Genomic DNA, 27,039 nt, shown 5'->3' with positions numbered 1-27,039 from the left:
TTACATCATCTATTATCTTAATTCTAATAATTAAATGTAGCATTTTTTGTTTGTTTGTGTGTGAGAGAATGGATAGTGTATAACGTAAAAGATAGAAAGCATGTATTAAAGTTATATGTATAGATAAAATAAATTGCTGTTAGGAAAGCCTTTTTTCTCTCATTTTTGCATTTTCCAGATCCAAAACGACAGTGTACGAATGATGTCGCCCACATGCTCAGATTCAATTGAATTGTATCCACTCTTGGGCTCACGACTGACAGAGAATACTTGGACGTTAGCACCTGCTTCATCAAATTCGTCTTCATATGTACCCTCATCGTCCTCATCCTCATATTCTTCTTCGGTATCATCAACATCAAAATCCTCTTCTTCCTTTCCTTCGTTTACACTGACATCCACATGCTTATCATGATGAAGGCTCTCGCTTTCTCCAGCATTGCTGTTGCTATGATCCGGATCTTCTGGTCCACGCTCAGAATCGACAATTAGACCTGCTTTTTCGCCTCCTGTAATGTGCTCACTAAATCGTTCCGATCCTGTGGTGGACTGCCTCTGTCGCGTTGACTTTTCTATACCTAGTCCTATGTGCTGACTGCCCTGACTACTCTGACTAGTACCACTGATCTTTCGTGTTCGACGGATTACAGGACGTTCCGGATTGAGCAAGCCTGATGATGGCCTTTCTTCTTTAGATAGTCCGGTTCTGTGAGGAGATAATCGTAAATGCGTCGTATCCATTACATTATTATCCGTTGCCGTCGTCACCGATTGTGTATCGTCTTCAAGAATAATGCTTCCCGCACGCGAGCTTGCTCTACTGGTAGTAGCGTCTGCATTAGGGTCAGATGAAGAGTTGGTTTCACGGCTTCCAGAGGACGATTTCTGTAATCGACTGGCGACCTTAGACATAGCCAAGCTAGCTACGCGGGCAATCGAGCTCATGGATGACACACGGGCTGATGTATCTGATAGTGATGGTCGGGTTAAAAATGCCTGGTTTTGTTTGGGGGCTGGCGCCGCTGATGGGTGTGAAGGCGGTAGCAGTAGTGCCTGGAGCTGTGAATGTGGCTGCAAAAGAGGCTTTAATTTTGATGATGACGAGGCGCCAGAGTTTCTTCGGCGTGAAGATCTCGAATTTAGGCCCGCTGGACTTTGCACCTTGCTCCCATAGCGAGCAAATTGCTGCTTGGATGTTAGGGATCTACCAAATGAGCCCATCATTTTGATTCCCGTTTTGGCCCACGTTCTTTCTTCTGCAGTCGAAGTGTTGATATTGACTACAAAGTGCACCAGTAAATCTCGATTATGCGGGTTGAAAATCACAAGGTGTCGGCGCCCTCTAGACGGCCTGATGCTTTGCTCAGCTGATCCTCGTCGCCCGAACAACCTTGTTGTACCTCCAGTGCCTTCAGGGGTCGGATGGGCTACCCCTGATATATGTGTTTCATCATGCTCCATAAATTCTCTAGCCCATCGAGAATAGAACCGGGCCAAAAAGGACAAGACTTCGCCCCAGTCAATACCCGGCGCTTCGATGATCTCACGAAAATCAGGCTCCATCTCTTCCAATGGGGTGCTATGGAATCTCTGTCCGAGAGCCAGAAAGTCTGCAAAGCCTAGCTCTGCATTGCTATTAAGTGCATTGTCCTGCCCTACACCATGGTGGTTTTGGTTGTTACTAGTGTTATGGGAAAGATAATCCACAGCATCTGTGGAAAGCATCGTGCCAGGTGTATTAACAGGATGAGGTCCAACCAAAAAGGGATTAATTCCCTGTATGGTTGTGGTCGTGCCTGAATTGCCAATCTTGCCTTGCAGCAACATCTCCCAGAGTGAGTCGCGGTCAAAGAACTGAGCTGCTTGCTTCAGCATTAGTTCCAATCGTACCTCTGCTGCACGAACAACATCTCCAAGGACTGCTCGTTCCGTAATCCGTTCTTGTAACTCTGTTGCATCCATAAGGCGCTCTTCACTACTGTTTTTCTCTTGCAAAGGCAGATTTGCATTCTGATTCACACTCAATAGCTTGGGCTCTGATACCAAACCATCTTCATCTCCTATAGGTTGCGCTGGTTGAAGTTGGTTTCCAATAACATTAGATCGACCTACTGCTAGACTGCCAATCCCTCCTTGATTAATAGATCCTGGACTTCCACTGCTCTCTCGTAAAACTAAGAGACTATGGTTAGCAGCAAGGAGGCGATCCTTGGCATTAACCAGTGGCCCATGGCGCTCTTCCAGCTTTTTGACTACCTCTTCTTCTCTCAGAATCAATAGGTAGTAATGAACTGTAAGCCCCAGACTATCTCTCTCCCCATCTGAGATGACCAATACATACTCCACACCAGCTTCTTCCAGGATTGGAGATTCCTTGATGGTATGGCTGGATCGGCTTGCGGTCATCCTACGCGATATCCGCTTCGTGTTCAAGTTGCTGTCATGACTGGTGTGTCGTGTGTGGGGACCAAAGGTCTTTTTCTCCGGATTCGAAGACAACCCCCCTCTATTGGCTCCAACACCAAAGCCCTTAAGCCCTTGATTTTGGCCAACATTCTCGCTACCAAAACCCTGCTGACCAGATCCGAGATTATCATCGACATTACGGCGACTGCCACCCGAATAACCAGTTAGTAGGTCACGTCCTGAAACAAAGCATGCTCTGGGTCGATTCTGATGATGAATAGCCTGAAATCCATAGCGCTGAGGGTTTTTGATCACATATTCAAACAAATGGCCTGGTAATTCTGTCTCACCTGGCGCCACGTTCATTCTATATACTCCACGATAAATTCTGTTCCTGGAATAGGCTGCTGGACGCGAATGGTACTGCATGAACTGATGTAGAACATCCAGCAAGTCAAAAGAGAACGGCAGTGACATCGAGGGAGCTGATGCAAATCCCATTCCTGTAATTGATGAGCTGGGTATACTCAACTTAGACGACTCCATCAAAATTCTATGAATATATCGTAAATGGAAGTCATATACAAAACTGTTGACATGAATGCGATCCTTAAATCGCGCGCATTGCTCTGTGAATGCCCTGAGGCTTTGCTTATTGGCTTCAGCAGTCGCGAATCCTGGTGCAGCCAGCTTGAGTCTTCCGTAGCGTCGATTCAGTGTATACAGAGTTACACAAACAAACATACCCTGGAGTCGAACCTCGCACATAATCGATCCTCCTTGCAATGATTTGAACAAAAAGGCTGCAGGACTCTGCACCGAGAGTGTTTGGGACACTGTAAACTGTGACATGAATGATGGCCCTCCAGAATGCAAAGGCTCTACTGCCTTGTCAAATTTCGATTCACCGTACATCAAGAGTTGCATACCAACTGTCGCGAGGTATTGACTATACTCGCGCATGAATGTCTCAGCCAATGCACTATACCATTGAACAACAGGATCTGATACAGAGGCATTTTCTCCCCCGACCGCTTTGCAATTCACTCCACCTAAACATTGGCCGGATACTGCAGCCACTCCGGAGGAATCTTTAGCGAGCTGGAAAAGCGAAGAGGAAAACTCCGTGAATAGCAGTGGGGTTCTACAGAAGTGGAGCAGTCTAGATGAGCGCAACATGATGGCAAGATCTGATATGGTCATGTTCTCATGTAGCGCATTGGGCGAACCCTTACGGTCTCTATAACGCTTTGACCATTTCTGGTAAACATTGTATGCGTTCTGCTGATCCTCAGCATTCTTAATATGATATGTGAACGTGTCCAAGAAGAGTTTGCCATGTCGTTGGACCTCATCCTGAATCTGATCCTCATCACGGGGTGCCTCCAGTGGCTCAAGGCAATAGTCCCGTAATATTTGATCTACATCCAACCCTGCATTGAAAACCGCATTTACAGAGTGACTTTGTTCGGTTGATAGTGTAGACTGGCTTTGGTTCCGAGACTGAGTAGATGTAGTACCAGCCGGTGCGTTAGATCTCGATATAAGCGGTAATGCACTTGAGGACACTTTAAATTGCTCGGCGCGACTGTCATCGTTTCCATAAATACTAGTACCCACATGAGGTATGCGCGATCGATTAGGGAACTGGTCCTCCACTAGACTAGCTAGACTGGCTACATCCGAGATCACAGCTGAAGTTGACTGAGGTTTCGGGGATGTTGTCGTTGTCGCCGTTATTGTCTTGGAGACGTTGGGTGTGCCGATGACTGGCTCTGTAAGCCCGGTACGCAAATTGGATCCAAGGTGAGGCGAGCTAGCAACGGCTGTTCGAGGAAGATTGTGAATCATGCTCGGTACGACTGCAGGAGTCATTTGTGTGATTGGTGGTAACGCAATGGGTGCTGGTGGTGGAGAGAGCATGGATGGTACATGGTGGAAGAGTCCCATTTTCTGTAACAGAATGTTATCTAGCAATCTCATACGATCCTTGTGCCACCTAACAATCTTCTCAATACCAGAGAACATAAATTCATGGTATGTTTTGCTCCAGTTGTAAGTGTACGCCTGCAGACCAAAGCCATTCGCCGTAATCATCACAAAGCAATTGCGAGTCAGCATGGTCTCATCTTGAGCACTAGTGGTGACAGCATTCGGGTACATCTTGATATCCTCGAGTTGACGCTTGGGATGCTGCTGTGAAGAATGAGTGGATGTCTTGTGAGAATGGTGAAGACTAGCTCCCTCGGCAAGCGAGCTACGACGGGAATGCGAACGCTCACTTCCCATGCTCGTTCGGCGGCCATAGTAGTTTGAGCTGTAACCATCGCTTAAATCTTGGATTCCTCCTATGAGAATAAAGCGAACGTTGGTCATGTCGCCGAATGATTTCCGAGTCCCGCTAGAAGCTCTGTATTCCTTGTAGCGATTCGAATCAGCCATAGAGCGGATGAGTAACGGCGAAAAATGGACGCTAACATCCGTCATGATTTCATCTAGTTCCAAAAGGAACGAATCCATAATCCATGGCGGCATTGAGTATTGCAGCATAAGTGACTGGACCGCTGGATTCTTCCATTGATAAGCATGTTGAAGGATCATAAATGATGGGTCAATAAAGTTCCTTTGGATACGTTCGCCAATCAACGGTTCGCCATCGAGTTGATCGATATCATTCCTCCTATCACGCGCACTAGGACAAAGTCCTTGATCAATGGATGTCTCAATGATATCATCACAAAGACTTTGGCGGAAGCTTTGGAAGATGGAGTCGAGAAGCGCATTTGGATTGACAGACCCTTGGGGCCATACTTCAATTAGCAAACTGTACTTGGATGGTTTTAGACCACTCGTATTTGGGGATAGGGTAAAGTATTTTTCAATATCCTCTCTGTCATGATCGCCCTCTTGGTACCCAACCTCGAAAACCGGTCTCATATCTTGACCCAATACCGTAAGACATACTCCAGCTAAACCAACTCCTACGCATGCCTCAATAGGAGTAGGGGTTCGACTTTGAACGGCATTATAAAAAAACGAAAAGTCTCCAATTTGCAACTGATGTGATTGACTAGTCCTATAATAAACAGAAAATCAAAGAAGTCAGTAATCCGAGGTAAGGGAGATAGTTGGAATATACCCCAGGGAAATAAAAATAAACATAAAAAAACCTGCCTATCATGGGATCGTTCTGTAGTAGGGAACCGTCCATATTGCGCATGGTAATATCGTGCCAGAACGTTAATCTTGTCAGGACCTGTCAGTGGACTGAGATACAGACATAGATTCTGCTTAAGGTACATCAAGAACGCATATGGGACCTTGATAAAATTAGGAATCTCTAGTACCCGGCGTGTGGACTCTAGCCTGTCTATGGGTAGAATAAAATCCACATCCTAATGTCAATGAATTACGCCATTGGTCGAATCGAAGATTGTTAACAGCTCCAAACTTTTTTTACAGGTAGTGAATAGGCAATTCAGTAGATATCAGTACTAAAAAAAAAAAAAAAAAAAAAAAAAAAAAACTTACTGCTTGTGTGAACTTCAAAGTTGAATTACGAGACAGAAACGTTGATACTACATTGAGGACAACAGAGTTATAAAATCTGTTCTCCAGTAGATTGAACAGATCAACAGTTATTTGCTTGCCAGGAGGCTCCACGCCGAAAACCTCAATCACTAGCTCTCTTGTCTCTGTCCTAATCAGCGGCGGGACAATTGTTCTGGATCCAGGTGATGCAGTGAGGGATGGGCGTGGACTGTTTATATGTGATACAGACTCATCTAAGCTTTGGATTGGAATTGGAGCATTTTGACCCGCAGAAGAGTCGTCTCCTGCCTTGTTAGCTGTGAAATGTGATGCTACTCCTCGTTGCTCTTCTGATGCCTGTGGCGCAATTGAGGAGTCTTGATCAGGTTGAACGTCTACTTCGCTGAGTTTCAATAGTACTACAATCTTTTTGCTTTCATCATGATCATCTTGACTCTCGACGACGAAGTAGTTTTTGCGGTTTTGGACAGCGAACGGGAATAGTCCTAGGTGGAATACACTATTGACCGCCTGACCTGCTTTAACACGCCAATGTAACGGCCATGCTACACGGTACACCAATGGACATGCAAACTCGCCGGGCTGGAACTTCCTGTGAGTTTCATTATCATCCGTTTGTTTTGGCCCACCAGTTACCAAAGCCTTGTCCTCTTCTGAAATCTCATCTGAATCTGGATCAGATTCTGTGTCAGCGTTAGGGTCTGTTTCATCGCAGGGTACCAGGTATTTACTGCAGTTCCGAGTCTTATTCAGCGACTGTAGTAAGGTCAGTTGATTGACTTTAATGCAAAGATCATTAATGGCCTTCCGGACATGATCCTGGATGGCATTGCAAAATTCCTCCGACAGAGACCTTGAGAAAAAGTACATTTGTACAAAACTGTCTTTTGGGACTAGAATCAGCCAAAAAGTATGCCTTTTCCTGAGAAGTGTATGGTCACTGCTATTTTGTTGACTGGTAGAGGGTTTCTTTGTTGGCCTTGGGTCCGGTAAAATCACAATACCCAACCCATGGCAGAGGTCGTTGGATGGTTGCAGAGACAAATCGTCCTGAAGGCCGTTGGACAAGGATGGCAGGTCATCGTCCTGTGACGTCTCATTATCAACCTGAAGTCCCGAGTCATTCATACCGTCTTCCGACACATCTTCTCTGACCTGTGCATCACTACTTTCTGTCAAATAAAAGTACTGTCCGAGCTGATGCAATTCGTATGGATACATATTAGTCCTGCTGAGTTCCTGCATGAATATGTCGTGACCACGCCTGCGTTTTACGAATGTCAGAGGCAGTGTCATCGCCGTGGGGAAGTCGACAAAATTACTCTTGGTCTTGAGCTGTGTCTCTACTAGGCTCAAGATATCGGTGGTAATGGGCGTCATGTTCATTAAACCATGCATGACCTCCTCCTTGACCAGCCACTCTAACCTTGCCTCAGTTTCTGCAATCACTTCGATCTGCGTTGATTCTAGTGTTGGGAAGAGATGCTGCAGGCTTCGAAGGCCAGTTAGTTGACTGTTGTCAACATTAATTTTTGACTCCGAGTCAATTGTCTTCAACGTGGGGCCTGCATAGTCCTCAGGCATGGGAAGTGTGGAGATCACTAGATGTAGAATAGCGATAGTTCCATCTCCAGAATCAACAGGACGTGATTCCAATCCGATGCTTGTAGGTGCATAATTGTATTCTTGAGATCCATTATCTTTATACATGTAAGATACAGGAACTTCTGTCACTGGGAAAGTGACTGATGACTTTAGGTTCGCCTTTTCTAGATCGGGTACCGGGGTCAAAGGTTTCTGGAACGAGCATTCTAAGTGAAGAAACAGTGGCCGCTCTGCACTCTCTATCACTTCTGCGAGTGCATCCTCCAAATCTGCATCAATTGATCCGGATCGTGAGACACTTGGAGATCGCTTTCTGTTCTTGGGCTTTACCTGCTTGACGGTGCTAAGTTTCTTCAGAGCAGGTCGATAAAAGTAAATCTGACCTGAGCCTTGCACGGGTGCAAGATCGAAAGAACGCTTCAGGACATTCATGAACCGTGCAGACAACTCATTGACGTCCTCCCTATAAGTATGATGACCAGAAGTTGATTAGGTGTCTTGGATGTATTACTTATATACAGAAAAACATTGCCAATAAAATTTACCTCAAAGTCCCTGTCCGTCTTCCTTCCTCAAGCGTGTTTAGGAACCCAGTAATGTTAATATCAACTGTCGTTCTAGAACAAAACTGGATGGCGTTCGCCAAGTCGGAGCTATCAATTGAATGTCCTTCAACAAGCGATGCATAGATAGCCTTAATAAAACTATGTGAATAAGCCTGACTAATTGAATGAATCAATTGAATCGTTGATCCTTGTACTCGAGCTTTTCCTTGGTCTTCATAAACCACTGGTTGAGGAAGCAACGGCTGCTGTGTCGTCAAGGGACCAAGCGTGACAGGATGAAGCTCAAATAAAGCCATGCTCTGCTCAAGTGCATTTGCATTATACTCGGACAGATCCACTAGTGGCTTGCTGCGAAGGCACTCAAACATGAGACAGCTCAAGAAATCCCGTCGCATTTGTTCACTACGCCCATCCTGTTCTCTTGGTGGTAGTGAACGCAACTTTGTCAAATGAGATATAACTGCTCCAAGCTTCGGTATGATGATGAGTCGGAAAAACTTTGAGTTGATGCTCTTAACGAAACAGCGAATATCCTGAAAAGAGTTGGCGCAGTGAAAATCCATCAATGCCTGACGGACTTCTGCGCTCTGCTTGATTGACAGCTTGATGTCCATAAAGAGTTGTGTACATCCATCATCTTCACCTCCCGGTATAATCTCGCCATCTGCCAGATGTGAAAGCGACTTTTCCATAAACAGATGTAGCATTGCAAGATCGCGATCTCTACAGCAAAGTTCCCTTATTTGATCCTTATATTCGGCTACAAGTTCGTTTTCATTTGAGGCTCCAGCTTCCGCTTCCAGAAGAGATTGAGTTAGGCTAGTGGTGCTGGCATTCGCATTCCTAACCATAAAGAACTCCCTGCTACTGCTTGGAGTCGCTGCTAGTGTGCCAGAAAGGCCTTCTCCATTACTAGCTCCAAGCCCTAGTGTATGAATGCATTTTCTCTGTGGCTCTGTTTCTGAACCAAAATGGTCGTCCCTTGGTAAACCCTGCCGAGGGGCTTCAAATGCGACTGTAACGAGTCGCTGCTGTCGCAAAAGGGTTGCTGGATCAAACAGATATGGGTATACGAACTCTCGTTCCGACTGCGCGTTCACCTCTGGCCGAAGGCGGAGGCGACCGATGGTATGAATTGCCTCATAAGTTGCCAGACGAGATTGTACGAAGCGATCCACAGCAATAATTTGAGCCTTAATTTTAGAAAATATGTTTTGTCGGCACATATCCAAGGGTGGCTCCATCCAGAGTTCAGTGACAAGCTCTCCTGAAGCAGGACTTCTTGAAATAAGGTATTGAATCGAGGTTGAACCTCGGAGAAGCGAATGCTGCTGTTCAGGAAGGTCAACTTCTTTGTAGAATAAAACACGGTTGGGGAGAGCAGAAGCTAGTAGGTAGCCTTCCCCTATGCGCTGAGCACATAAGTATTGGAATGCCAGGTCTTGACTGGCCATGTAGTTATTCTCTGCAAGATAAGCTGGGTCACGCACTTGATCTTTCCATACCCAATGTTTGTGGACCATATATGATCGCAAAACCGATTCCTCTCCGATGGGTTCCGAAACATGAGTCCGAAATTTCATCAACGCTGTCTCATGTTCAGGTGCTAAAGGAACCTCACAGATTAAATGTCGCATCAAAAGACGATAGATGGGCCGTTGACAACGGAGTATACTCGCCTGAGAAATTTCGTCTCCCGTTATTAAACTACTGTTCCGCTCTGACTGTCCTGGCTGGAAGCGATAGATCGTTTCCTGGAGTGCTTTAGCTATCGATCTCCTCTGTGCTAGTGGCATGCCAAAGAATCGAAGTTGAACGTGGAGTACTGCAACACTGGGTTCACTGAATAAACGCAATTCACAGAACTGTGAGCTGGTAGTCGTGGATGAGCCGGTAGTCGTGGATGAGTTAGTAGTCGTGGATGAGCTCGTCTCTGGAGCCTGCCAAGTTTTAATGTACACATCCCCCACTACAAATGATGCCCAGGTATTCTTGAGATTGTCCTTGATAGTCTGAATTGTCGCCTCCAATCCTTCACTGTATTTTACGAGCGTATTTTTGGTATCCATGACTGTTGGTAGGAAAGAGGGTGGCGGAACAACCATGAGGAGGTCGAATTCAAATTCATTGTACCAGCCTCGACTATACTGATAGTCAGCGTCTTTAGCAAACCCTGACCATTGGTCTGAGAGCCGTGAGATGTACGCAAGCAACTCCTGACGCTCGTCATTAGCTATTCCAGAAATAGGCTTCCCTGGCCTCTCCAGTGATTTTGCATGAGAGTTATTTAATCCTCGCAGCGTTACATCCGAGTCGCTCAGTCCCACAATATATCGATAAAAACGATAAACTTTGGCATATACTGAGTGATTAGCATTGACAGGTGCATGCTGTGAATTAAGGAAATGAATAGCAAAAGCCTGATAGGCAATAACATCAATTTCAACTTTGGGTGCTTCGAATCGGTCGAAGAAGTTGGTACTGGCAATTTCGCTCGAGATTGAACCTTTGAGTCGGTACTGAATGGTGACGTTTGGGAGCCATGCTAACGTCATAGTAATCATGTATCGCTCTGTAGACGATCGATCTTTGTCTAGTGCTATAAAGACACCCTTAATCCGAAATCCCTGTCTAATTCGGGTGGTGACAAGCATTTCTACGGGTATATTAAGATGGTAATCCTTACAAGATGTCTGCATCATCTTGGCTGGTTCTGGTAGACTTCTGGGGTCCCATGGAAAGTTGGTTAAGGAGTATCCCGGGGAATCCTCTTTGTCATCCTCATCGAGTCCTGGCCGTGGTTTCATAAGACAAAGTTCTCGGATCAGGAATGACCGATGATACATATTGGGAGCAACCCGACCTTCGCTCAAACCATTGGAGTTATTCAAACAACCAACGGAAATGCAGTCTTGAGAATACATAAATTTCCCCAGTGTGGCTTCAGCAACAAATCGAAGAGCTTCTGTGTCCTGTATGAAGCCCCAGTTGCAAGTTGCCATTGATTCATTGTTCTTACCAAGCTGAATTATAGAACAAGAAACATCTAGCTCCATGAGACGTCTCAGGATTGTACTCCCGTGTAGCAAGTTTGATTTGACGACGCCGTCCGTTATGACAACCAACGATGGAGAAGCAGCGCTCGGCATCATCCCCAGCGCAAACAGGCCAGCTGTTAACGTATAGGACAAGTTGGCTCCCGATAGCCCTACACCCCATGATTTTCTTTGGCTGATATCATCCTCCAGATCAAGTTCTGTATTGATATCACCAACATTATCTTCTACTGCCAACGAATATCCAACTATTTCGCGTGTCCGCCGCAATTCACCTCTGAATTTGGCCAACTTTGATTGAAATTTTTCAAGTTGTATTCGCAACGCTTTTAGGACACTCTTGCGATTATTCTCAGTCAAGATGACATCCTGTAATAGAACTTTCATTGTTGGGAAGTTGGCTAACATTTCTCCAGTATGTAAATTACTTGCGAATTGTGAACACTCTGCTATGACTGTGATATGAATCTCGGACTAAAGAAAGTTCACAAAAGTAAAAACAAAATGTAAAATATGAGTTGAGCACTCTATACAGTGTACAAGACATGCAGAGGTCAAATTCAAAACAGTAATCCAAGGTTGAGTATTTGTACCTGAACAAAGTCCTGCTCCAGCCCTGGACACGAAAAACGTTCTGCAAGCCCCGAGAGGCACTTTGAGAGCCTAAGTGGGGGAAAGGATAAAAAAACGTTAGATAAAACATTTTCAATGGTCATGCAAAAAGATGGGAAAGGCGGTGGGGAAAATGCGACAGCATCATTAATAATAACTACTAACGTTTCCATGACCTGGCTCATAACAACTTTTGAACCTTCAGAATCAACAGTAAGGACAGATGAGCTGACATCAACCAAAAAGACAGAACGGTACTTCTTATTGATGCAGAAGACACGAGTCTGAGGCGCGAATCGCATCGTTTTCAATAAGTTTGGATGACCTAACTCAGTCCAAGGAAGGTGTTTGTCTGTTGAGGCATGAAGTATACTAATACTCTAGCATAGACACATGTGTATAGATATACTCATAAATGTCTATAATAAGACTTCATAATGCTTTGTTATTTTTTCCAGGCACTCTTTTTTACTCTCTCTCACCTCTGACTTTAAGGATGTGACAGGGGCGAACAGGTTCCTCAGTAAGGATTCTTCGAGATCCGAACGAGTCATCATATCCTGACTGTCGATAGCAATTGCTATACTCTTTGCATCCTCTATTGGCCCCTGCTCATCCTTAACTGACCCTTTGTATGTCGGAGACTCTGTTTGGTATCGTTGTGAGGCGTTTGGGCTCTCTGAAGTGCAAGAATTTGATTTTAATGAATCTGTGCGTGTTGCTTCAAGAGCATTGTTGCTAACGTCCTTTTCCCTCGGTGATTTAGCTATAGATGAAGTAGAGGATGAGGAAGAAGATGAAACTAGCGAGTCAGATATGGGGGAAGACGGGGACGATATTAGAGTATGTGGAGTGTGTTTGGCTGGTATCCTCTGTTGATCGATATTGCTCTCCTGTTGGTGTTCTTGTTGTTGTTGCTGTAGGAGTGAATCATGGTCAATGCTTGGTGAGGGAGAAGTCAGTCCCATGATGCTTGCGGCGTCGTCGGACGAGCCCTCTTGGTCGTAGTAACTAGAATGTGTAAGACGAACCACAACAAAAAAAGAGAAAAATATATATATAATAAAATAAAATAAGAGAAAAGAATAAAATGAAGTGAGAATATAAGTCAATTATAATTTTTTTCCCTTTGTCGAGGCCATCAGCATGAGGGGAAAAACAACAACTTTCTCAACCTTGCCATGGCGTTGACCGATGCGAAAATGACAAGTTGCAGGTTACTTCAATAAGCAAAAGCAAAGGGGCATTCAACCAGAGGTTGGACCACGTGCAGTGGTGTTGGTTTTAGTTTTAGTCACGTGTAGAGGGTTCGCCACCAACTATTTAACGAGCAACAGCTCAGGAAAATCTGGCTCCTTGTTCCTTATTTTTACACAAGAGCCATTTGAGTACTGACTGTTCTCGTCCAGTCTTTGAGTAGTGTGTGTTCTTTTATTGTGTTAGAATTATTTATCTATCTGCAGCTGGAAGTGACCGGCTTCATAATCCACCAAAACGACCTAAATCTCCTACCACATCTGCCCCTAAATTTTGCAACAGTGGCTTACTTTAATTGTGTAGCATTTAAGATCCGTACGAGTTCTTAGCAATTATTAGCGTGTATATATTTGCTCTTCATTGTTTATTATTGTATTCATACTAAACGCGTCCATACATATCGTATGATCGTCTTTTCTTTGGATCACGAAGCACGCTATAAGCCGCAGTGATCTCTTGAAACTTCTTCTTACCGACAGCCTTTTCTTCAGGAGTATTAAATCTATCAGGATCTATTTAGTTCATTAAAAAGCAGTTAAAGGAAAGTTGCTCATCTAGTCAGTTAATGTCGTGCTCCGACTATTCATTCGGAATATTATATATGTTGTCTTTACTACTTACGCCATTTCATAGCAAGACCCCTGAATGCGGACTGGATTTCTTGAACAGAAGCATTGGTGCGGATACCTAGCACAGCATAATAGCCTTGTGGATCGCCTGGAGGGCCTGAACGGCCAGAGGTGTATGATGAAGACGACCCTGATTCCTTCGAAGACTGATGGTGGTATTGCTGATATTGCTGGTTCTCATTCCAGTCCTGGCGTCGCTGCTCCTCTTCAAACCTATCATAAGCCCTTGTCCAGTCTGCATCCCATGTTGATGAGTAAGCTTCTTCCTCATGACCAGCCATCTCTCTATTGAGCAATTTTTTTTTTTTTAGCATGGCTTCCGCCATTGATTCGAAATATTAGACAAGTAAAAGGCAATCCAGGGAAAATTGGATATTACCTTTGCCGCCACCAATCTCTGATGCGATAGTCCAGGACAGGATAATAAAGAACAGACCAGGCTACTATTAATGATGGCGCTACGACCCCCAGCCAGAATCCACTTGTCATAGTCATTCCAAAACGCGAGGTGCCCATGATAGCGAGACCGGCCATAGCACAAATCGCCGTGACAGCACTCACTCGTTCCCATGAGTAGAATCTCAAACCGCCTACAAGCCCTTTCTCATCATGTGCCTGAACAAACGTTCTAAAAGTCCGGTTCAAATGCTGGATTGAAAACACGTACACCGGAATATAAATTGGGGCCACGACTAACTTGTCATACTGAAAGTTCATAGATAAAATCCTTGCTTGATCACATCTATAGTTTTCAATGAGCCAGCGCTCTGCTCTCGTAGTTTCGTTTTCCTCAATGGCAGTCTTGACGAATTTGAGAGCAATGGATGGTTTCACGGTGAAGGGATCCAACCCACGATCCCGTAATCCTCGTTGAATATCATGCTCATTAGTAGATTCCATATCTTTTGGCTCTAAGGTCTTCGCTGCCAGAATACTGGAGCTACTCCTGATCTGGTTGACAAATCCTCTACGATACTTGTATGAAGCATAGATCTGTAATTCTGGTATCGTACTCGGATATGAATTTGAAAACTCATGCTGCGTCTGCACGGACCTCCATGTGGTTTCCCATGATGTCTCATTTTGTTTTGTAACCTTGTTGTATCGGGTAACAAGGCGATCCCAGCCAACTATCCAATAAATAAAGTCAAGAGTACATTTGTGACTGGATCTTGCTTTTTCTTTTCTTTTTTTTGGAACCAAATTCTACCTCTGTAATTCTTTACTATTGGGGACTACAAGTTGTATTAATGTATACCCTGAGCATTTATGATCTTTGACCGAACAGATCCACTTGCAGCCCAAAAGGGAATGTAGAGTGCCTCAACTTTGTCAACTTGACGGACTTTGGCGGAGAAGAAGCTGTATCCGTGATACTTTTGAAAAATCTAACACAACCTAACAGAATAAATTAAATCTTTCTGATGCTTAGCTGAGCAGTACACATATATCTATCGGTTCTGACCTCTTCAGCCTGTGTGACATTCATTTGAAAAGGAACAATGCGAAGTTTATCCTTTGATGGCCCCTCTGATTTATGGTGTCCATAGGTAGATTGCGGGCCGCTGGAAGCAAACCGCTTCGATCCTGGTGTAAATATATGACAAACAGGTTTCGATAGAATTGGAGTTTTGAAGATGGCATCCGAGGTTCTGGCGACTTGCAAATCTAGATTTCAATTCATCACTGATTTACATGCTCTGATACAAAAGGGAAAACACTGATGTGCATACGTATCCCTTCGATATAGTTTCTGTACTGCTAAAAGGCATCTTTGTCTTACATGACAGTCGCGTCCACGTCAGGAGACTCCTGGCAACTTTTGCATCACCGCAATGTGCCATTCTAATGAGGAAATGGAAAAGAAGGAATGAAGAAACAAGACAGATCAGCCCCCTTTTTTTAAACTTGCTGGATTATTGGAATGTTGCCCAAAGAACATTACATGAATCTATTTTTTAATATATGCGATTAGTTAAGGGGCCATCATTTGTTTTCAGCTGTGGATGCACCGTCACCTGCATCAGCGTCCGGTGCCAGCGAATGTATGAATACTCCTTACCCCGCTTTGGAGGCCAGTTGCTGACCTGATCGTACTCTTCCTTAACTTTTTCTTTGATTTTTTGGCTCCAGCTTGATCCTCAAGGAACCAGAGAGTGTTAAATGATGGGTGGAACGTTGTGGCAACCAAATAACCGTCTGTGATTATGATGAGCTCGACAGCTAGATCGAATTCTGCCTCACCATTGTCGCCATATCGTAATATTTTAAAACACCTATGACCCAGGGAGCAAAAGCCGCGACATAACCGCTTGTTGAGGAACTAAAAACCATAGTCATACCATTAATGAGCTCCAATACACCTATAAGCTCATCAACCTGTCTCATCTCTTTGCTGTTTAGTCGTAATGTCCAAAGTCTATCGTAATTAGCCGAGTCAGCTTGATTCGGTCCTGTGGTTGCGTCGATTATCAAGCTTTCGATGGTTGGCATGAGCCTCTTGAACATAGCCAGAGTACTGTTCCCTCTGGTTACGACATCAGGGGCCATGACCAATGGCGTACCCACCTGAAAGAATGTTTGGTCAAAAACATAAAATTTTTAAATGGTTATGAAGAGAAGCACTATCTTCATTCCTTTTCTTGCCGTTTTTCCTTAAGAAGCACTGTAACAGAAATGTTAACTTTCATCTGTTTGTCAGAGGTTCAAAATATAAAAAAAATCAGAAAAACCTACTTGGTTTGAAGGGCCTAGATATATAATGGACATCTAGCTCACTGCATAGGACTCGAGTGGAGCTTAATTTGTTCCTTTCGCCAGCCGTTTTGAGATGTGCTATGTAGTTTCGAATAGAGAAAAATATTTTTCTCTTTCTGTTGACAAGCGCATATAAGAACAAAAAAAGCTTATTTCATTCACATAGATATACTCATGAATGCTGCATGGCGGCGATAACAGCACAAAGAATAGAAAACAAAAGTAAAATATAATAAAATCCACGTTGCAGGACATTGACCATTACAAGCGGGAAGACCATAAGAGGGAGGGGTAGATATAAGGGTATCAAAGACGAGTGTATTGTACTATCCCAGGCTATTTAATAAACGAGGCATTTGAATCACACAAATGAGCTCTTTTCCCAAAAAGAACAATGGTAGCGACAGTAGCGACGCCATAGCCTAATCTGGCTTTTAATATAGTAGCAAAAGAGGGGTTACGATAAAAAGAATGAAATGGACAAAGCAAAGGAATGCGCACAGACATTTTAAGATCCATTTGGCCAGATGTTACCATTCCAAAGCCATTGCTCTGATATCTCTGAGCTTAATCTTTTTACTTTAACAACCAGACAGCTACATGAGAGGCCAATCTAAAAGAAAAAAAAAAAAAAAAAAAAAAAAAAGATTCAACTAACAGATACAGTAGCAGATCAAAAACAGATCCACCGAACATATCACACAAATGAGACTAATACGCACACGCAAAATTGAGTGAATGCTTTAACTTTTTTTCTTTTACTTTAATATCTCAACGAGGACTTGCCTCGTCGCAATGGACGTTGGCGGTATGGTATCCTTTAGTCTTGGTAGAAGGACTGCTAGCTTAGGGGGATACTGTCTAGCACCGTCAAGTGATACTGATAGGGGAAGTATACCTAGTTATTTGCTTAGTCCTGGAAGTACAGATTAGACAAACCAAACTTTTGCTCTCTATCAGCCATGACCCACCTATATAAAAGCTCTTACTGCATAGATGCTCCAATACATGTAGTGTAGAACAAGCTTTCTCCTTGAGGTAGATATGCAAAGTAAGAATCACTAAGAGTCATATGACATATTTGGTTTTGATATTGAGTATCAACATCAGCGGTCCAATTTTATGATCAAAGTACCAGTTATTGTAGAGGATTTTGTGCTGGGCCATATACTTAAATTTCAGACCACCAAATTTCCATCAAATGCCAATATCAAGTGAAGAGATACCGCTCTTATCAAATTGACTATGGCACCATGGCAAGCTACAGGTATTTTATAGTCGCCGCTTCGTTATTCGGGGTTATTGCTTAACATCATTGTATCCGGTAGCTCGAGGCCTGAGCTATCTTCCGCAAGCAGGGCATTGTTGGTTGGTATGTCAAATGAAGAATAAAATGCATAGGCAACATTTCCCCATATGGTTTTTGGTGATTCCTACTTTGCATATCTACCTCAAGGAGAAAGCTTGTTCTACAATACATGTATTGGAGTATCTATGCAGTAAGAGCTTTTATATAGGCAGGTCAGGGCTGATAGAAAGCGAAGGTTTGGTTTAAAAGTAAAAATCAAATTGTTCCAGCCTTCAAGCATAGCTTCGTGGAGAGTCTAGGCAGTTTTAAAACGCTTGATAGTTTTGATTTTTCAACCCTCGATGGGAAGGTTGTCAGTAGTCCTATATATGCACCTCTTTTGAGGGGAGTATCACCATTTCTGATCTTTGTCATAAAGGAGAGGACGAGGCTTGATACCCTTTTCGCCTTGCGTGTCGAACACAGATTTGTCTAACTACGTGTACTTTTCAAACGCGCAAATAGCCCTTTCGCCTTACGTCCCTCTATAACCAGAGACTCTGATATGTTTAATACATTTTATTCTCATTTACTCCTACTGAAGGTCACTGATCCCGTTCCACGCGTTTCAGCCTCTTGCGACAAGCAGGGGCAATTCGACGTGCTAGAATGCAACGACTTTTGCCTTTCCCAAAAAAAAAAAAAAAAAAAAAAAAAAAATCTCACCCAATCCATCCAAATGAAAGTTCCCAAAGAACTGAAGAATTACTTGGAATAACTGCTTCAAAAGAGGGGAAACCATCTCGAGTAGCCGAAGAGTCATCCGAAGGATCAGAACCAAATCGAAGGACTAGCTCAAAGGACGGATTCAAAGAAAGACTTTGATACAACTGCTTCTAGAAGTCTACCACGAGCGCATCCTCAGGCTGAGCAGAGTTAGGTCATAATGGGGTATAGAATGACGCGTCAATACTACAACCTCGATTTGGTAACCTTTGTAAAGCATACAGGCCTCAAATAGCGCGTACTTACTCCACCACTTAGTGCAGTGCGCTTGATCCCAATACTGTATGCCTCAGGCCTTACGTGCTGCATTCTGGATTCGGCTGCCAGTGCAACCTCACTCGCTTTTCGCGCTTCACTCAGTTGTGTAGAGCAAGTGAGGCCATTAACCTTATCGAGCACCAAACGCGACTCCATATTTAAAGATCAACGCACCTTGTAGCTATCAGTACTTGAGGAGTTGGCATCGCCACCGTCACCGGCGTAACTACTCTCTGGGCCGAAGATAATGAGATCAATGGAGCCTTGTATACTACTGATAGGATCTTGATGGCCATAGACCATAAGAGTCGGTCTGGAATAAATACTTTATGACGACCCATATCATCAAATCCTAATGATTAAAAGTCAAATGATAAAACGGTTCTCAGCATCTGGGACCACTCCAGTCTGTTGCCGTTCTAATTCAAGTCATATATACTCCTCTTTTGAGGACCCCTGCTAAGACATTCATAACAATCCAGCTTTGTACGCGACTTTGATTCCTCCCCTATTTCCTCTCTTCATCGATCTTTTGGCACATCTCTCCTCTCCTGTTTAAGGGAGTCGAGCAGGATAGGCTCATCGATAGCGGAAAAGGCCCCATCATAGCGCAAGATATAGTAGTTGCCTGACCCAGGTCTTCTAGCATTCAATACCTTTATGGCCAACTTTCAGTTGAAGGCAAGCTACCTAATACCGATGTACTGTAAGAGCTAATTATCTTTACACCACACCATTGGAGATATAGGATTTTTGGATGGTCATTGGGAGGAAAATCCATCATCCAGACTGAAAGTTATTTTGGGAAAAATAAAGAGGCCACATGTCGTTTGCTCCTCAGGCACAATATGGCTGCAGTATTTTTGGATGCAGGATGAATTCGAATATCTCGATGGGACCGGATATATCATTACTGCTCAGACTCCTCGTTGGTCCGGGTTATAACTGCCCAAGGATGCATACATGACTGTCGCAAAGTTGGCTAATGATGGCCCAACGAAGTCAGTAAAGAATATTAGATAGAGGGCACAAAGGGTGGGAAGGAGGATGAGATGATGTAATTGAGCTCCGTACCATCATTACATTGAGAACGATTGGAGAGCTGGAGGAATAAGGTCCAAATAGCAAACCATGAAGGATTCTAGTTGCAGAAATTAATTTTAATCAGGGAGCTTGGTCTTTTCAAACCCTCTGATAACAAGCACTTAGTCATGTTTTGTCTGAACATATTTGGTCTTGTAATTGACATGGTTGATCTTTAATAATACATGTGAGTCTTGTATGGACAGAGAGTAAATCGGGTAATGACCAATAGGGATATTTATAATGTTACCATTGGCTGTTTCACACTCAGTGTGTGGTGTATAAATGTGTTTATTTGCCAGAAACAAAGAAAAGTGGTCGTGTGTTGTGCGTATATGATAGAAAGGATCTTTTTTTTTTTTTTTATTTTTATTTTTTTCGTGTGGGAAAACTGGTAATGGTCAATGCTATTAGGTTCAGATGCTGCAGGTTTTTTTTTTATGTCCTGCGATGGATGGGGAGAAGAAGATCTTTTTTTATTTTTTTATACCTTTCCCAGTCATTGATGATCGCGATTCAATTGACTGGTACTCAAAAGTGTATAACATGTTTAACCCTTTACAATGCATGCATCAATCATCACAAATCAACAATATTCAATCGCAGATAAAACATTTCTGATTTGGATTTGTGAGCAGCGAATGAATGGTTTCTCTGGTCGCGTGCCGTGCGTTGCAATGCATTTTTTTTTTTTTTTTTTTTTTTTTTCTGTCCCATTCCCAGCTCTGTTTGTTCAGAAAGTGATCAAAAGAACTCCCGCAAAGAAAGCATGGAAAAATCATTCACATTGTCATTATGGGAAGATCAAAAAGCATATATTCGTTATTCGACCTTCGACTTGCCGAATAGCCTCATTCTTACTGCTGATTTGCAAAGATAGCCTGGCTGGGTTATTGTTATTTGCCAGGGTTGCTCAAGTAATGTTTACAGTAATGTGAGGGAATGGGAGTAAGATGATCAGGCACAACATCGATACACGCGAGTATAACACATTTATTATTTTACAGTCATTCCAAGCACAAAGCAGACACAGAATTGAGGAGCAACACCTTTCCGTTGGCTTATTGTTACAAGGAATAACATTATTAACGATGTGTAATACATAAAAAACCCTAAAATAAAATGGATGTTCCTTTGTAACCAAGTTGGGGAGGAGAAAAGGCTTGTGATGTCAAGAAAGTGATTTTTTTTTTTCTTTTTGAACTTTCTCTCTCCTCTTTTTTTTTTTTTTTTTTTTTTTCTTTTTCTTTTCTTCTTTTTTTCTTTTTTTCTTGTTCGACTTAATCGATCGACCTGTTCTCTTTTCACACTTTTTTTTTTTTTTTTGTAATTCTAATTCTAAACACCCCATTACTTAATCTTTCTTTTTGTCATTAACCCCATTACAACCCCTTCAACTATTACAACAAGTCAATAATAATAATAAAACAAATTTATATTAATAATAGTAATAATACCAGACCAAGACTTGCTTCCCACGTCAACAACAACAACAAAAAAAAAAAAGACAACGATTTATTTAAACTCAACCAATCTGAGTCAGTCAACACATTAAAGCAAAGCAGGCAAAACCGAGCAACTTGTCCAAAAAAAATTTACGAGATCAAGTTTTAATAATTTTCGACAAAAGTGATTTCAGGACATTGAGAACAAGGATTTCACTATCATAGGAAACAGAGCCATGCATCCCCATCCTGGTACAACCCAAATCTCACCATCGCCAGAGCCAACAGGGCCTACACAGCGGGAAGAACTTCAAGGTGTGATCCTCGTGCCTGAATATTTTCATCAAGTAGACATGACTCACCTCACCATTATGATTGGTAAGAGACAGCACCAGACAACAATGCAACATGGTTAACAGACAAAGGAACAAAAAAAAGAAAAGAAAAAAGAAAAAGAAAATGAAAAAGAGGGAAGGGACGGTAAAGAAAAGGAAGAATAGGAAGCAAAAAAGGTGGAATGAATAGTACCATGCCAACCACATGTAGCTCTAACGACACGCTCGAACGATGCGATCGTGTTCAATAAGATTAACCAAAAAAAAAAAAAAAAAAAAAAATTCACACCACTTGTCCCAAACTAGCGGATATGCTCTGCCGACTGACCGCTCACAACGACCAAATACCGCTCACAACTGCCAATCTCACTCGTTTCCATTCAAGAGCACCGCCCCAGATTTCTGTATACGATTATCTACGGAGAATAGTAAAATATACCTCACTGGAACGGGCCTGTTTACTAGTCATTTTGATCTATATCGACCGCGTTTGCGAAAAAGTCAGGACATTCACCATCTCGTCTCTCACAGTCCATCGGTTCATCATTGCATCTGTCACACTGGCTGCCAAGGCAGTATGTGATTCTTATTGCACCAACTCGCATTACGCCAAGGTGGGAGGATTAAGTACACAGGAACTCAATACCCTTGAGGTCGAGTTTTTAGGATTGATCGAATGGCGCGTAGCAGTCGAAGGCAGTGTGATGCAACGATACTATGTCAACCTTGTAAGGCAACACTCGCGGTTTGAAATCGCAGAGATACTTCATCCAATGTCCTCAGTATCTGGCAAGGGTCATCAATTGATAGGCGATGATGATGAGCAGATGAATAGTGGCGCTTCAATGAATTCTGACGGAGATCATAATAATGAAGGCTCGCTAGTAGAACCAGATTATGAAGAAGGTTTACGAGATCAATGGATTCCAATGGGTGAATAAAGCAAAAAAAAAAAAAAAGAAAAAAGAAAAAAAAGAAAATAGAACTTTTTGATATATCAAGCCTGTATGGTGTGTTTTTTTATTTTTATTTATTTCCATGATTTTTTGTGCAATGATGGGTAACAAGACATGAATGGTTCTCATGACCTTGTGTGTTTGTGTGTTCGAATTGCTCTAGACCAACCAACTGGTTTTTGTAATAATCTGTCTTTTTTTTTTCTTATTCTTCCTCGCCCAAAAAAAAAAAAAAAGCCTTTTTCTTCGGGCAAGTGTGATAATCACTTCCGGTATTCCCAAACTGATCCACACGACACGTGGCTCATCAATCGCTAATTGAAATTCGAAAGGCACCTGAGCAAATATCACGTATAGATTGATCAATGTTTCTTTTTTATTACCGCGCTTTTTCTAACAATTGTTTCCAGTTGAACTAAAAAAAAAAAAAAAAAAAAAAAAAAAAGAAAAAAAAGCACAATTAAACTTTTCCTTGTACGGTTTAATGGATCTGGAGTCTCTTAGAATAAGGCTCTGATCCGTTTTATTTTTCCTTCTTAATCTTTGGACTAAGGTTCTTTACTAGAAGAAAAGATATGCAAGATACCTATACTTCGGTAGTACGATAACTCTAGTTTAATAACACAAACAAAAACAAGACCTTTGATATGTGCTGCGCATGTCAAACCTTCCATCCTATGGTCTGATATTGCATGCCATTCACTAAAGAACATTTCAGCTTTTAATTCAATGAAAAATACACTATGTGAGGTGTTTATTAATCCCAATGCAGTTTGTACAGATGCTTCTTCTTGACTATTCCTTTACTCTTTTTTTTTTTTTTTTTTTTTCCTTATCGCTTCAAATCAACGCTGCGCTCCAAAGCTATCAAAGAATAAGTTTTTTTAAAAAAAAAAAAAAATTGTCAAAATACTTCCAATATCGACTGATATCATTCTATTCACTCCACTTTTGGACTTTATACGAATTAATATAGAAATATTGAATTGATTTTTTCCCCCTCCTTTTAACTTACGATTATAATGCAACAGCTTCTCAATCAAGTCGACATGTGTAAGGACCATGCGACGGCAGCAGTATCTCTTCAATCCGAGTGAGTCAAGAGCATCACTATGTGATCAGAAAAGATATATTATTAGGTTATTTTCCGTTGATAATTGAAAACGAACAGTAAGATAGAGGGAATTGAGAGTAAGGATCCCTTTATGCCAACTGGTCCGATGTTGTAGTTGTTTCCGTTGCTGCAATCACTGTTCCTGTATTTATTTGTTGTACTTATTGCTGCTGTTTTTATAGTTGTATCTATTAGCTGTTGTTGTTGTTATCGTTTCAGAGCTTTAATATGCTAATCTCCATCCAATGACTAAAGTGGATCAAAATGTAATGAATCCCATCAAATACTCACCCTTCGCTAAAGTCTGCCTGCAGGAGTGAGAGATAATGGTCCCATTTGTTTCCAATGACTTTTCCGCAGGAGAAGCAGCGCACAGGGATAATCATATTGAATTGATGTACAAGTTTGATGGAATGAGACAAAGCTGGAGAAAAAAAAAAACTTACCTCCTTGATGATAAACAACTAAAAAAAAATGGTGCGTGTGACTGCGGATAAATTCGGTGTGCCTGCGCCTTGCACATGTACACGCATGCACAGCATGAAGTGTCATATGTGATAAGCCACGTCCACCATTTCTTTCTTGCATGTTTGGTTCATGCTTTCTTCATCTTGCAGGATCCCATTACTTTATTCCCTCGCAAAAAAAGAAAAAAAAAAAAAAAAAAAAAAATGAGTACAGCTGGAGGAAAAGCAACCAATTTTAAGCGTGCATCACGACCAAAAGGACCTAACAGAGGCCAACAAAAGACAAAGATAGTCGTTCGTCGCCTTCCGGCCAACTTACCCGAACATGTTTTTATGGAGTCTATTAAACCATTTGTGCAAGAGACCTCACTGGAGAGACCGACTACCTGGGTTGCAGGGAAAGTCAGCAAAAAGTATGGGACATATTCTTTGTCCTGTTATCCTTCATTTATACATCTCTACACTCCTTTTACTGACTCAGCGCTCTCAATTTTTATTTTGTTTTTCTATACGTTTTTTTCTCAGTCCCGTCAAAGGAAACACATTTGCTCGTGCTTATATCTACTTCAAAAACGAAAAGCTGGCTTTGGAGTTCCAAAATGTATATCACGGACACATGTTTATTGACAAGCAAAAGAATGAAAGCAGGGCGTTTGTAGAATTTGCACCTTTCCAAAAGGTTCCACGCGAACCACGCAAGGTTGATTCAAAGCAAGGAACAATTGAACAAGGTGAAATGCTAATATGCAAGATTTTAATGATAAAATCTACATATATATAAATGGCAATCTTTTTGACCATCGACATGCATTCATTAATACTGTTTCACATTATATAAACAGATCCGGATTACATCGCATTTCTCGAATCGCTGAATGCTGAACCAACCGAGGCTGAAAAGGAGATGAAGTTGTCAGGAACAGAATTATGTAAGCAACATACAGTCCAGTCAGGATAAGATTTCAGTGTGGTAATACCGATTAGCTTTATTAAGGACATCTGCGTCATACATCCATCCATTTTCTTTTTATTTTTTTTTATTTTTTTTGGCATCTAGTGCTGAAGGAGAGTGTTGTAAACCCAAAAGCAACTCCGCTGCTGGAGGCCTTGAGAGCCCAGAAAGCTGCGGCGCAAGCCAAAGCTCAGGCCGCCAAAATTGCTGCTCGCCAAGCGAGGCAGGCAGGGAAAGCTGGGCTTTCAAACGCTACAAAGGGACAAATTACCATTCTCATTAATAGGAACGCCAAGGAGACTAGCAATAATCGTGGCCAATCCTCAAATGCTTCTGCTGCAGCCAACAAGAACCAACAACCTCAACAGAACCAGCCGCAGACTCCACAAGGGCGCAAATCAGCTCAAAGTGCACAAAATGTCCAAAACGCCGACACTGAGAATACCTCTGGGTCAAAACCCAAACGTGAAAGAAGACGCAATCGTGCCAGCAAGAAGGCAAATGCAGATGCCTCTAGTTCTACTACTGGAGAGGCTGCAACACCACAAATTACGCTTTTGAAGCCTAAATCCACGACCAATAATAATACGCCCGCCCCATCAGCCCAGAATCCTCCTAGTCAGTCAGAACCAAAGCAACAAAACATCAATAGCGGATCACACGGGAACCAAGAGCCTGGAAACCCAAGCGGTCGTCGTGGACAGCAGCAGCAAGGAAGCAACAATGTCTCAACAAATGCTAAAAAAGATAGTTTACAGACAGCCAATTCTGAAGGTGGATCTGGCCGATCTAGCCGATCCCGTAGAACTCGAGGAGACCGTGCTAAACAAGAGGCCAAGGCCGCCACCAGCAATGCCACTGTCGCCAACAACAACAGTGGGAATACTACTAATGTTCCTCCAGCCTCTGGAAATAAAGGACAAGGAGGACAAAGCACTGGAGGGTCTGGAGGGTCTGGACGACAGGGACGTAGTCGACGAGGCCGTGGAGGTGGACAAGATAATTCACAAACCTCGACAGTGCAAGGGTAACATGCAGCTGACGCGAACTGGCCCCTAAATCTATCAAGGACCTACAAAGAAAGAAAAGAATAAGAAAAAAAAAAAAGAAAGGAACAAGGAGGGTACCATTTCTCGAGCCAACACCATCTAGTCTAAATTGGACGTCCCGCTTTTCCTCTTTTTCTTTTTCTTTTTTTCTTTTTTCTTTTTTCTCTTTCAGGAACGACTTTTTTATGCTCGTTGAATGGGCATAAATCAACCTTTTGTATCCATTTGGTGTGCGATCTAGCGGTCAAGATCTGCTTTGCACATGGCGCCAGCTTGTCTCATAGTTTTATTGTGCTTTCTTTTTTTTTATTTTTTAGTCACCATTGTCGTGCTCTCCTGATCTGTGTAGCCAAAGTCCTAGGATATGGTGGGCATGGTGGGCATGGTAGGAGTGCAAGAGACATCTTTTTTATTTCTTGCTTGCACTGCATTTGCCAAATGTATACAAATCTCTGTTTGGTATACATTTTAGACGATGCGAATTGATAAGGGGCTATCATCTTGCAGAATAAATAACTTTAGCCAATGATGAAAATATTTGTATACATTTAAGGTTGATCCAGGTGACCTTTTCTATGTGTCCATGCCTGCGCTGCACAGTCGAGTCCGTTTGGTGACTGCTGGGATACCAGCATTCCTTGCATTCAGAAGTTTATGAGACAGGGAGGCACTGGAATATGTGAGTGTATTTCGCCTCTTTTCTTATTCCCTATTTCCTTCTTTCTCTCTCACGTAAACCCCTTCCCTTCTTCCCTTCTTCCCTAGAGCTTTCCGGCGCGTTGTGATTTTTTTTTTTTTTTTTTCGTTTTATCTTGTCTAGAAGCTGATCGACTACATTACAATTCCTCTGATTGCATGTTAGTCAC

At 42.5% G+C, this 27,039-nt stretch overlaps 7 protein-coding genes across 7 annotated transcripts; 3 read left to right on the top strand and 4 right to left on the bottom strand.

Annotated features, from left to right (window-relative positions):
- Window positions 1-61: 61 nt before the first annotated feature.
- BCR41DRAFT_133340 (hypothetical protein) lies at window positions 62-12,482 on the bottom strand. Its single transcript, XM_022019499.1, has 7 exons — window positions 12,280-12,482; window positions 11,963-12,169; window positions 11,779-11,848; window positions 8,109-11,659; window positions 5,938-8,026; window positions 5,581-5,801; window positions 62-5,482 (listed from the first exon to the last, which is right to left on the bottom strand). The coding sequence occupies exons 2-7, from the start codon at window positions 12,097-12,099 to the stop codon at window positions 160-162; spliced, it is 11,391 nt and encodes a 3,796-aa protein (XP_021879144.1). The 5' UTR covers window positions 12,100-12,169; window positions 12,280-12,482; the 3' UTR covers window positions 62-159.
- A 924-nt stretch (window positions 12,483-13,406) lies between these two features.
- On the bottom strand, window positions 13,407-15,540 carry BCR41DRAFT_358183 (hypothetical protein). Its single transcript, XM_022024999.1, has 5 exons — window positions 15,149-15,540; window positions 14,942-15,071; window positions 14,063-14,813; window positions 13,676-13,968; window positions 13,407-13,566 (listed from the first exon to the last, which is right to left on the bottom strand). The coding sequence occupies exons 1-5, from the start codon at window positions 15,170-15,172 to the stop codon at window positions 13,436-13,438; spliced, it is 1,329 nt and encodes a 442-aa protein (XP_021879143.1). The 5' UTR covers window positions 15,173-15,540; the 3' UTR covers window positions 13,407-13,435.
- A 166-nt stretch (window positions 15,541-15,706) lies between these two features.
- Window positions 15,707-16,233, bottom strand: BCR41DRAFT_372647 (hypothetical protein; the record flags this gene model as incomplete). Its single annotated transcript, XM_022026705.1, has 2 exons — window positions 15,707-15,918; window positions 16,026-16,233. 2 exons carry the CDS (start codon window positions 16,231-16,233, stop codon window positions 15,707-15,709), a joined length of 420 nt encoding a protein of 139 aa, XP_021879142.1.
- A 4,035-nt stretch (window positions 16,234-20,268) lies between these two features.
- BCR41DRAFT_133265 (hypothetical protein) lies at window positions 20,269-20,979 on the top strand. Its single transcript, XM_022019498.1, has one exon. The coding sequence runs from the start codon at window positions 20,419-20,421 to the stop codon at window positions 20,791-20,793; it is 375 nt and encodes a 124-aa protein (XP_021879141.1). The 5' UTR covers window positions 20,269-20,418; the 3' UTR covers window positions 20,794-20,979.
- A 290-nt stretch (window positions 20,980-21,269) lies between these two features.
- Window positions 21,270-22,576, top strand: BCR41DRAFT_388157 (cyclin-domain-containing protein; the record flags this gene model as incomplete). The annotated part of the gene is made up of 2 exons (XM_022027969.1): window positions 21,270-21,678; window positions 21,942-22,576. Exons 1-2 carry the CDS (start codon window positions 21,537-21,539, stop codon window positions 22,574-22,576), a joined length of 777 nt encoding a protein of 258 aa, XP_021879140.1. The 5' UTR covers window positions 21,270-21,536.
- A 394-nt stretch (window positions 22,577-22,970) lies between these two features.
- On the bottom strand, window positions 22,971-24,091 carry BCR41DRAFT_378415 (DNA-directed RNA polymerase I, II, and III subunit RPABC5; the record flags this gene model as incomplete). Its single annotated transcript, XM_022027159.1, has 3 exons — window positions 22,971-22,984; window positions 23,607-23,701; window positions 23,997-24,091. 3 exons carry the CDS (start codon window positions 24,089-24,091, stop codon window positions 22,971-22,973), a joined length of 204 nt encoding a protein of 67 aa, XP_021879139.1.
- A 270-nt stretch (window positions 24,092-24,361) lies between these two features.
- Window positions 24,362-26,196, top strand: BCR41DRAFT_358177 (Smg-4/UPF3 family-domain-containing protein). The gene is made up of 4 exons (XM_022024998.1): window positions 24,362-24,585; window positions 24,698-24,903; window positions 25,015-25,101; window positions 25,230-26,196. Exons 1-4 carry the CDS (start codon window positions 24,377-24,379, stop codon window positions 26,153-26,155), a joined length of 1,428 nt encoding a protein of 475 aa, XP_021879138.1. The 5' UTR covers window positions 24,362-24,376; the 3' UTR covers window positions 26,156-26,196.
- Window positions 26,197-27,039: the final 843 nt, after the last annotated feature.

Source organism: Lobosporangium transversale, assembly GCF_002105155.1.
Source record: "Lobosporangium transversale strain NRRL 3116 chromosome Unknown BCR41scaffold_32, whole genome shotgun sequence".
Classification (NCBI taxonomy): Eukaryota; Fungi; Mortierellomycota; class Mortierellomycetes; order Mortierellales; family Mortierellaceae; genus Lobosporangium; species Lobosporangium transversale.
The sequence above is the reverse complement of the archived record's forward strand: the minus strand, read 5'-3'. Positions and strand labels throughout refer to the sequence as shown.